General features: G+C 43.6%; 1 protein-coding gene across 2 annotated transcripts; it reads right to left on the bottom strand.

The window, feature by feature from the left end:
- Window positions 1-4,718: 4,718 nt before the first annotated feature.
- znhit3 (zinc finger, HIT-type containing 3) lies at window positions 4,719-10,911 on the bottom strand. 2 transcript variants are annotated; one of them, XM_085964498.1, is made up of 5 exons: window positions 10,728-10,911; window positions 9,316-9,347; window positions 8,341-8,430; window positions 7,453-7,533; window positions 4,719-5,130 (listed from the first exon to the last, which is right to left on the bottom strand). In XM_085964498.1, exons 1-5 carry the CDS (start codon window positions 10,793-10,795, stop codon window positions 4,937-4,939), a joined length of 465 nt encoding a protein of 154 aa, XP_085820624.1. In that variant the 5' UTR covers window positions 10,796-10,911; the 3' UTR covers window positions 4,719-4,936. The 2 variants fall into 2 exon arrangements, with proteins under 2 accessions (XP_085820624.1, XP_085820625.1); XM_085964499.1 differs by having other exon boundaries at window positions 4,719-5,127.
- Between the last annotated feature and the right edge of the window lie 491 nt (window positions 10,912-11,402).

Raw genomic sequence — 11,402 nt, 5'->3', positions numbered from 1 at the left:
CATCCTTGTTCCTGTACTCGAACCCTCTTGCTACGAAGGCCAACATACCATTTGCCTTCTTAACCGCCTGCTGCACCTGCATGCTTACCTTCAGCGACTGGTGCACAAGAACACCCAGGTCTCTTTGCACTTCCCCTTCTCCCAATCTATTGCCATTCAAATAATAATCTGCCTTCCTGTTTTTGCCACCAAAGTGGATAACCTCACATTTATCCACATTATAGTGCATTTGCCATGTTTCTGCCCAATCACCCAACCTGTCCAAATCGTACTGGAGTTTCACGACATCCTCCTCACAGCATACCCTCCCACCCAGCTTTGTGTCGTCTGCAAATTTGGAGATATTACATCCAATTCCCTCGTCCAGATCATTAATATATACTGTGAACAGCTGGGGTCCTAGGACCGATCCTTGCGGTACCCCACTAGTCACTGCCTGCCACTCGGAAAACGACCCGTTTATTCCAACTCTTTGCTTTCTGTCCGCCAACCAGTTCTCTATCCAAGTCAATACCTTGCCCCCAATCCCATGTGCCTTAATTTGGCATGCTAATCTCTTATGCGGGACCTTATCGAAAGCCTTCTGAAAGTCCAAATACACCACATCTACTGGTTCTCCCTTATCTATTTTACCAGTTACATCCTCAAAAAGTTCCAGTAGGTTAGTCAAGCATGATTTACCTTTTGTAAATCCATGTTGACTTTGTCCGATCCTGTCACTGCTTTCCAAATGCTCTGCTATTACATCTTTTATAATGGACTCTAGCATTTTCCCCACTACCGATGTCAGGCTATAATTCCCCGCTTTTTCTCTGCCACCTTTTTTGAATAGTGGGGTAACATTAGCTACTCTCCAATCCATGGGTACTGTTCCAGAGTCTATCGAGTTCTGGAAGATGACCAGCAATGCATCTACTATTTCTAGGGCCACTTCCTTAAGTACCCTGGGATGTAGATTATCAGGCCCTGGGGATTTATCAGCCTTCAGTCCCATCAATTTTCCTAACACCATTTCCCTACAAATACTGATTTCTTTCAGTTCCACCCTTTCATCAGACCCTATGTTCCCCAGCATCTCTGGGAGGTTATTTGTGTTCTCCTTTGTGAAGACAGAACCAAAATATGTATTTCGTTGGTCTGCCATTTCTTTGTTCCCCATTATAAATTCTCCTGATTCTGACTGCAAGGGACCTATGCTTGACTTCACCAATCTTTTTCTCTTCACATATCTATAAAAGCTTTTACAGTCAGTTTTTATGTTCCGTGCAAGCTTACTCTCATTCTATTTTCCCTTTCTTAATTAATCCCTTTATCCTCCTTTGTTGAATCCTAAACTGCTCCCAATCCTCAGGATTATTGCTTTTTCTGGGCAATTTATATGTCCTCTCCTTGGATCTTATGCTATCCCTAATTTCCCTTGTTAGCCACAGTTGAGTCACCTTTTTTGTTTTATTTTTATGCCAAACTGGGATGAATAAATTCTGTAGCTCATCCATTCAGTCTTTGAATGTTTGCCATTGCCTATCCACCATCAACCCTTTTGAGTGCCATTCCCCAATCAACCCTACCCAACTCGCTCCTCAGACCATCGTAGTTTCCTTTATTTAAATTGAGGACCCTAGTCTCTGAGTCAACTACTTCATTCTCCATCTTAATGAAGAATTCGATCATGTTATGATCGCTCTGACCCAAGGGGCTTTGTACAAGAAGATTGCAAATTAATCCTTTCTTGTTACATAATACCCAGTCTAAGATGCCCTGATCTCTGGTTGGTTCCTCGACATATTGGTCCAGGAAACCATCCCGTAAACACTGCAGGAATTCCTCCTCCACAGTATTGTTACTAATTTGGTTGGCCCAATCTTTATGTAGATTAAAGTCACCCATGATGACCGCTGTGCCCTTATTGCACGCTTCTTTAATTTCCCTTTTAATGCCATCCCCAACCTCCGCCTTACTGTTTGGAGGTCTATATATCACTCCCACTAACGTTTTTTCCCCCTAGTATTCCTCAATTCTACCCATACAGATTCCACATCATCAGAGCTAATATCCTTCATTACAATTGTGTTAATCCCTTCTTTAACCAGTAATGCTACCCACCTCCCTTTCCTTTTTGCCTATCTTTCCTGAATATCGAATGCCCCTGGATGTTGAGTTCCCAGTCTTGGCCATCCTTGAGCCACGTTTCCGTAATCCCAACCAGATCATATTCGTTTACCTCGATTTGCGCAGCCAATTCATCCACCTTATTACAAATGCTCCTCGCATTAAGACACAAAGCCTTCAGGCTTGTTTTTTTAATGCTCTTAGACCTATTAGAATTATTATTTACTGTGGCCATGTTTGATTTAAACCGTTGATTTCTCTGATTGCCACTTTTGTTTTTCTCCTTCCTATCTTTTGCTTTGATCCTTGTTTCCCTTTCCTCTGTCTCCCTGCTCAGGTTGCCAACCCCCTGCCATTTTAGTTTAAACCCTCCCTCACAGCACTAGCAAACACTCCCCCCTAGGACATCGGTTCCAGCCCTGCCCAGGTGCAAACCGTCCGGTTTGAACTGGTCCCACCTCCCCCAGAACTGGTTCCAATGTCCTAGGAACTTGAATCCCTCCCCCTGGCACCATTCCTCTAACCACGTATTCATCTGAAGTATCCTTCTATTTCTACTCTGACTAGCACGTGGCACTGGTAGCAATCCTGAGATTACTACCGTTGAGGTCCTGTTTTTTAATTTATCTCCTAACTCCTTATATTCTGCTTTTAGGACCTCATCCCGCTTTTTACCTATATCGTTGGTGCCTATATGCACGACAACTGGCTGTTCACCCTCCCCTTCCAAGATGTTCTGCAGCCGCTTAGAGACATCCTTGACCCTTGCTCCAAGGAGGCAACACACCATCCTGGAGTCTCATTTGCGGCCACAGAAACGCCTATCTATTCCCCTTACAATAGAATCCCCTATTAGAGTCATAGAGTAATACAGCACGGATAGAGGCCCTTCGGCCCATCGTGTCCGCGCCGGCCATCAAGCCCTATTACTATAGCTCTATCCCTCTTTTTCCTCCCGTCCTGTGCAGCAGAGCCACCCCTGGTGCCAGGAAGTTGGCTGCTGCTGCTTTCCTCTGATAAGCCATCCCCCCCCCCCCAACAGTACTCAAAGTGGTGTATCTGTTGGCCACAATTTCACAATACTTTAACTGGTCACCATATGGAGCAGAGAATTTCTTGAGCACTTCCACACTAAAGCTACAAACTGCAATGAAATGAGTTAATCTGTTTTTGGCTTTCGATAGTTAGAGGAATGTTGGCAAACAGAGTGGGGGGGAGTTACCTGGTTTTTATTGAGCAGTGGTCTGCAATGTTCCCTTTAATTTTTCTTTGGGCTGTGCAGTCTATTCAAAAATCCACACGTGCATTCCCCAAGAATCTAACTTTGGGCCTTTATTTCTCATCTACACGCTGTACCTCAACCATATTCTCCGAAGCCATAACTGGTTCCATATGGCCTGCTGACAGCACCCAGTTCACCATTTAAATGGATAGAATCCGGCATCCATTCCTTACATGATTTTTTTTTGCACCCAGGGAATCCAAAACCTCAAGCATAGGAATAGGAAAATTTGCCTCCTGGAGTCTAATAGGAATGAAATTAGTGAACACTTAAGGCATGAACTATCAGTTACAACCCACATAAATTTGTAAAGGGCAGGTTGCATTTGAGTAGAGTTTAAGGAAATCCATGTATATAAATCAAGGGAATATGGTGAATGTTGTATTATGGGTATTTTTCAGCCAGCATTTGATAAAGTCTCATTTACAAAAATTTAAGATGCATGGTATTAAAAGGAACAAAGGGAAGAGTTGGTAAATGAATTTTTTTTGGATTGGGGAGATGTAGGTGGTATTCCAGCATTTTCCATTTGTTTCTAGTAAGGAGATGGATAGATTTCTGGACACAAAAAGCATCAAGGGGTATGGGGAAGAGCGGGAATATGGTATTGAGATAGAGGATCAGCCATGATCATATTGAATGGCAAAGCAGGCTCGAAGGGCCTACTCCTCCTATTTTTCTATTATGTAAGTGATTGGACTTAATCATGAGGAAAGAAAGACTGACATTTATATAGCGCCTTTCACGACCAGCCAATGAAGTACTTTTTTGGAGTGTAGTCACTGATTTAAAGTGGGAAATGTGGCAGCCAATTTGTGCACAGCAAGCTCCCACAAATAGCAATGAGATAATGACCAGATAATCTATTTGTTATATTGATTGAGGGATAAATATTGACCAGGACACCGGGGATAACTCCCCTGCTCTTCTTTGAAATAGTGCCATGGGATCTTTTACGTCCACCTGAGAGAGCAGACGGGGCCGCAGTAGGAATGAAGAAGTTCTTTGACACTAAATTGGAGAATGATAAACTGAGGTAGATGCAGAAGATTACAGCAGACCTAGGTTAGAGTTGGCAGATAGGCAGCAGATGCAAATAAAATATTACAATTGGAAAATAACAGTGGAAAGGCAGTTAAATCATAAACACTAAGCAGAGGGACGGATATTAAATGGGGGAAGTACAGGTAGAAAAGATCGAGGCAAATTGGATTCTGGGTTTTATCTATAGTCATAAGTATATGATAGCAAAACAATAATGTTGAATTTGTTCCAAGCCATTGGTTAGGTTCCAGTTGGAGTATTTTAAAAAAATGCTTCAACTATGTTCTTTAATAAAAATCATTTTATTACAATGGTTCATAAATCAAACTTTGGAAAACAAAATTGTTCAAAGCCTTTGGCATCACAGCACATTCAATAAGTTGCTGAATACTCAAGCTCTCCATTTTGCAATCAATTAGACAAACATAATTAAAACCAGGATAGCTATACATTTTACAAAGTAATTACAAAACTATTTGCTCAAGCGTTAGAGAGTTTATACTAGGAGGCAAGAATTTCATTTTCTTTCTCTGGGGGTTCAACTGTTTGTAGACACCGATCTGCAAATTCCACAAAAATTGGTTCCTGCATAACTGTCTTCATGATGCTTTCTTTATCTTCTGCCTTGTCTACTGTCAACAGCAACCGTCTAAGGTGAGGGTTACAAAGTAAACTCTTCAACTCCTCTGATTCTGCTGTTGGAATGACAGAAATGGAATGAACAAGAATGTAATAATCCATCATATTTAAAACTGAAGCCTTAGTACCTGCAGTTCACTCCAGCAGAACCTACCTCCCATGCAGCTAGGGCCTGCTCCCAAATGCCAGGGAGTGTGGTTGGCAGACAGCATCTGTGAGGGTGCTTCAGAGGCACTTGTCCTATTCCACGAGGAGAAAAATTGGAGTAGTACCACGCTACTCCAAGGGTGGGCTCCCAAGGTCTGGCAAGACTGAAAAGGCACTACATTAAAATTTGTAAAATGCTCTGAAGCAAGTTTACGGATAGTTTAGAAGAGGTAATTGATGATCTCCAAGATCGATTACGTCTCTGTAGTGCAGTCCTGGGGCCTTGGGCAGTGTGGGTTGGAGTCCCTCAGTGATCATTATCAATATTGTCACATGATGAACCAGAAGCAATACAAATGACTACATTTCCCCTTAGCTCTGAGAAGGAGGATGTCACCATCATGCAGCACTACAGCTGAAACCCAGTTCAAGTGATCGATGTCCAAGAACTAAACCACCATCTTCTATGTGGAAATCGGGTGCTTAAACAATAACTATTCAATTAATTGGTTCCAATTACTCATTCCCAATAGCAATATTTGTAGGGAAATGGTGTTAGGAAAATTGATGGGACTAAAGGCCGATAAATCCCCAGGGCCTGATAATCTACATCCCAGGGTACTTAAGGAAGTGGCCCTGGAAATAGTAGATGCATTACTGGTCATCTTCCAGAACTCGATAGACTCTGGAACGGTACCCATGGATTGGCGGGTAGCTAATGTTACCCCACTATTCAAAAAAGGTGGTCGAGAAAAAGCGGGGAATTATAGACCGGTAAGCCTGACATCGGTAGTGGGGAAAATGCTAGAATCTATTATAAAAGATGTAATAGCAGTGCACTTGGTAAGCAGTGACAGGATCGGACAAAGTCAACATGGATTTACAAAAGGTAAATCATGCTTGACTAATCTACTGGAATTTTTTGAGGATGTAACTGGTAAAATAGATAAGGGAGAACCAGTGGATGTGGTGTATTTGGACTTTCAGAAGGCTTTCGATAAGGTCCCGCATAAAAGAGATTAGCGTGCAAAATTAAGGCACATGGGATTGGGGGCAAGGTATTGACTTGGATAGAGAACTGGTTGGCGGACAGAAAGCAAAGAGTTGGAATAAACGGGTCATTTTCCGAGTGGCAGGCAGTGACTAGTGGGGTACCGCAAGGATCGGTCCTAGGACCCCAGCTGTTCACAATATATATTAATGATCTGGACGAGGGTATTGGATGTAATATCTCCAAATTTGCAGACGACACGAAGCTGGGTGGGAGGGTAAGCTGTGAGGAGGATGTCGTGAAACTCCAGTACGATCTGGACAGATTGGGTGATTGGGCAGAAACATGGCAAATGCACTATAATGTGGATAAATGTGAGGTTATCCACTTTGGTGGCAAAAACAGGAAGGCAGATTATTATTTGAATGGCAATAGATTGGGAGAAGGGGAAGTGCAAAGAGACCTGGGTGTTCTTGTGCACCAGTCGCTGAAGGTAAGCATGCAGGTGCAGCAGGCGGTTAAGAAGGCAAATTGTATGTTGGCCTTCGTAGCAAGAGGGTTCGAGTACAGGAACAAGGATGTCTTGCTACAGTTGTACAGGGCCTTGGTGAGACCGCACCTTGAGTACTGTGTGCAGTTTTGGTCGCCTTACCTGAGGAAGGACGTTCTTGCCATGGAAGGAGTGCAGCGAAGATTCACCAGGCTGATACCTGGGATGGCAGGAATGACGTATGAGGAGAGATTGTGTCGATTGGGCTTATACTCACTGGAGTTTAAAAGATTGAGAGGGGATCTCATCGAAACTTATACAATTCTGTCGGGCCTGGACAGACTAGATGCAGGAAGGATGTTTATAATGGCCGGGGAGTCCAGAACCAGGGGTCATAGTCTAAGGATAAGGGGTAAGCCATTTAGGACTGAAATGAGGAGGAATTTCTTCACCCAGAGAGTGGTGAACCTGTGGAATTCTCTGCCACAGAGGGCGGTGGAGGCCAGTTCATTAAATATATTCAAAAAAGAGTTGGATATATTTCTTAAGGCTAAAGGGATCAAGGGATATGGGGAGAAGGCAGGGACAGGGTACTGAATTTGGATGATCAGCCATGATCTCATTGAATGGCAGAGCAGGCTCGAAGGGCCAAATGGCCTACTCCTGCTCCTATCTTCTATGTTTCTATAGGCTAGAAAGCCACAAATCAGTTTTTTTCCCCTCAGTTGCAGTCAATTTTTGGCTACATACCCAACAGTTTCAATTTCTCTCGTGGCACCCGATCAGATTCTTCATCTTCACCCAAGATATCATCTGTGGACCAGTGGTGTCCTGTTAACATTTAAAAAAAAACCAACACAACTTATTGACAGGGATTAGAGGGTAGTTCCTGCATAATGAAAAAACCCACAGTACAATTCTTTAATGGTCTTCCACAGAGAACCGAACAAGTGATTAGTCTCTCTGTAGGCACATATTTTAAACTACAGATAATCAAAACCAAACTAAAACCCAGAAATTACTGTAAATACATAGCAGTCAGCATTTTAAATGAAGAGATGGATTGACATTTTATGTATAAATCCTTCATCAGAACAGAAAATGAGTTGAAGCTTTAATCCATCTTTTCTACTTCAGATGCTGCCCATGTTCATTTTTGTATCCCCCCCCCTCTCCTGACCTCCCAGTACCACTCTCCTGTGCTTGCATTTCCACCCAGTCCTATTCTTCATCAGAAATTTAGCAGAAGAGCACTGGGCAACAGTTTGAGACCCAAAATGAAAAAAGTGTTTTGAGACCCAAATGAAAAAAGTGTTTTGAGACCCAAATGAGAAAAAAGTGTGTCTCAGGTATCACCAGAACAATGTAAGTTTATATTTACTGCAGCGGATGGCAAAACCCCCCCCACATTTTTCTGTTGGCTGCAGTTTTAGTGCCATACATTTGCATTAGCTTGACACAACTACAATAACATTTCTGAACACCCTATTTTGTGCCCCAAAATATTTTAGTTAAATTATGTTTTAAAATTGGGATCCAGAAAAGTTTGCAAATTAGTTGTAGCATCTGAACACTTAAACAATTAAAGCCTTGTAGATATTTCTCTTTTAGTCACCATCGTAAACATTATATCTGTACCGTTGCGGTCTTGTCGTACTCTTCCTGTCAGTGCTGGAGAAAGCTCTGAAATTGTTGACGCTGAACCAGACTCTTGTGGTTTACAATCATCTAGTAAAACAAAATACTGCTTTTAGTTATTTTACAGAAATAGGAGTATGTGCAAAAAGGTTCATTGTCCAACTGTTAAATCACCCTTTTTCTTATACATTTAAGAATACAAAGGACTTGTCAGAAAGTGGAATATTTCACACTACAGAGCAACTACAGCAGTAATTTAGAAGGCAGAATCTTTTCAAAAAGCCATGGCTTCAGTCACAATTGTGCAGTGGGAGGTGGGGTAGTATGCCCAAAGGCAGATTTAGGTCAAAATCCTGAAACTCCCTCCCTATCAGCACTGTGGGAGTACCTTCACCACACGGACTGCAGCGGTTCAAGGCGGCGGCTCACCACCACCTTCTCAAGGGCAATTAGGGATGGGCAATAAATGCTGGCCTTGCCAGTGATGCCCACATACCAGGAACAAAAAAAAATTAATTTTGCCTTTTAATTCATTGCTCATGGATACTACATGCATTGCCTCACAAATGAGGGAGATAGGAAATTTCTATTTGAAATCAGAACAGCGAGACAAAGAATGTTATAGATTAAGGATAAAAGGTGGAGGTTTTCCATTCACTTCCTTGTTTTAACAATGCAGGCCCTGGACAACACATCTTGGCATCTGCATTTCTGAAATTCAGGGCTGGACCTATAGGCTTCCAATCCAATTCAGTTATTGCGTATCACCCCCTCCAAGTAGAAAGCCATTCACAGTGGATTTAAACAGCCCTGTCAGTATTACAATCTACTCTTCAAACACTACTGCTAGTGGCTTTAAAGTTTCCTTTGGAAGGTTGGCTATTTTATAACAACCAGGCATCAACTAATCGATCCACACAGTAAAACAACTTAAATTGTTAGCAACTTTAGGGAGCCACACAGAACAATCCATACCTTTGTGTTTCTTGTAGCATCCCACAGAGCAACTGAAATAAATACAAAACCAGAATTAAGTTGACAAATAACATACCACAATTTTGCTAACAGGTACCACACAATAGACTGCTTAGCAAAATTGAAGCCCATGAGATTAACGGGACAGTGGCAGCGTGGAAATGAAATTGACTAAGGGGCAGAAAGCATAACAGTGGTGGTGATCGGTTGTTTTTCAGACTGGAGGGAAGTGTGCAGTGGTGTCCCCCAGGGGTGGGTGTTGGGACATATATATCTTTTTGATATATATTAATGACTTGGACTTGGTTATACGGGGCATAATGCCAAAGTCCAATGATGACACGAAACTCGGAAATGTAGTAAACAGTAAGGAGGATAGTAATAGACTTCAGGAGAACATGGAATGGTGAGTAAATAAGAAACTGTTTCCAATGGTCAGTAACCAAAGGACTCAGATTTAATGTAATTGACAAAAGAACCAGAGGCAACGTGAGGATTTTTTTTTTTTTTTAAACACAGCCAGTTATGATGATCCGGATTGCACTGCCTGAAAGAAAGACTTGGATTTATATAGCGCCTTTCACGACCACCGGACGTCTCAAAGCTCTTTACAGCCAATTAAGTACTTTTGAAGTGGAGTCACTGTTGTAATGTAGGAAATCCTATGACGCTATAATAAAATCCTTCTTTCGAGTCAGGCAGCATCTGTAGAGAGAAACAGAGTTAACCTTTCAGGTTGATGACCCTTCGTCAGAACTGGAAAAAGTTGGAGATATAACAGGTTTATAAGCAAGTGTAGGGGCAGGGAGAGGGGAGGAAAGAACAAAAGGGAAGGTCTGTGCTAGGATGGAAGGCAGGAGATATTAAAAGACAAAAGGGATGATGGTAATGGGGCAAGTTAAAAAACAAAAGATGACTCTAGATGAAGTGTAAATGGGAATGGCAGAATGATCGACAGCTGCCATGGGAGAGAGAAAAAAAAATGATAGGGGCAAAAGTTATGCAGTGGGGGGTTTGGTGCGGAAAACAAAATCAGCAGCGTCGCCTGATCAGCTAGCCCTGCTATTCAGCCATGAGGGCATCACTAAGCCAGGCCCTGCTTTGATCGCACATCAGAGGCCAAGGGCTGCAATCCCCCCATGGTGGAATAGCCCCGACACTAGGGGTGAAGTGTAGGAGGGCGAGTGGAACCCGACCCCAGTGAAAGGGCCGAGGAGTGCAGCCACTAGCTGTAACCGCGGGGGTGGGTGGCCCAATGCGGGCGATTAGATCAAAAGGGCAGAGGCCATGCGACCGCGGACTCGAGTTTATGACGAACGCCGGCTGTCAGCGATCGCGGACTCGAGTTTATGACGAACGCCGGCTGTCAGCGACCGCTGCCCCGCTCCCGTGGCAGTAAGGGCGGTACTCACTAGCGCAGGCCGCAGCGCGGGCACCGGTATTTCGGCGGCTGCTCCTCGCACACGCGGCAGCTCATCATCCCGCACCGCCGTCAGCAGAACCCGGAGAGCAACCGGTCACCCCGGCAACCGACCTCGTGCGCTCCCCGGGTAACTGGTCACCCCGGTAATCGCAGGCCGCCTCAATCCACCTCAGAGCAACTCCACCCCCTTCCACAGACACGATCAGCGGAGCGCCGACACAGAGATCATTGCAGGCCAACAGCCCAGGCTGACTTCACCAGTGAATGGAAGTTTATTAAACTGTTCACCTTTTTTCTAAACTTGTGCATCACCGCCACCCTATCCCCTTTCTACATAATATTAAACCGGCCAAGCACTAGGGTTTATTTCTAGAGGGATAGAATTTTTTATTTTTATTTGTTCATGGGATCTGGGCGTCGCTGGCAAGGCCAGCATTTATTGCCCATCCCTAGTTGCCCTGAGAAGGTGGTGGTGAGCCGCCTTCTTGAACCGCTGCAGTCCGTGTGGTGAAGGTACTCCCACAGTGCTGTTAGTGAGGGAGTTCCAGGATTTTGACCCAGCGACGATGAAGGATCGGCGATATACTTCCAAGTCAGGATGGTGTGTGACTTGGAGGAGAACTTGGAGGTGGTGGTGTTCCTATGCGCCTGCTGCCCTTGTTCT

This window comes from Somniosus microcephalus, chromosome 22 (assembly GCF_052327205.1).
Source record: "Somniosus microcephalus isolate GS21.2 chromosome 22, FLI_Smic_1.0, whole genome shotgun sequence".
Taxonomy (NCBI): domain Eukaryota; kingdom Metazoa; phylum Chordata; class Chondrichthyes; order Squaliformes; family Somniosidae; genus Somniosus; species Somniosus microcephalus.
This window is presented reverse-complemented; position numbering and strand designations above follow the sequence as displayed.

Bases quoted from the DNA above. Each gene is read 5' to 3' on its own strand.
- znhit3 (XM_085964498.1), bottom strand. From the start codon at position 10,795: ATGATGAGCTGCCGCGTGTGCGAGGAGCAGCCGCCGAAATACCGGTGC. The intron at 9,348-10,727 runs GTGAGTACCGCC...TATTTATTTCAG, and splicing joins CCGCGCTGCGGCCTGCGCTA to TTGCTCTGTGGGATGCTACA. The intron at 5,131-7,452 runs GTATGTAGCCAA...TCATTCCAACAG, and splicing joins AGAGAAATTGAAACTGTTGG to CAGAATCAGAGGAGTTGAAG.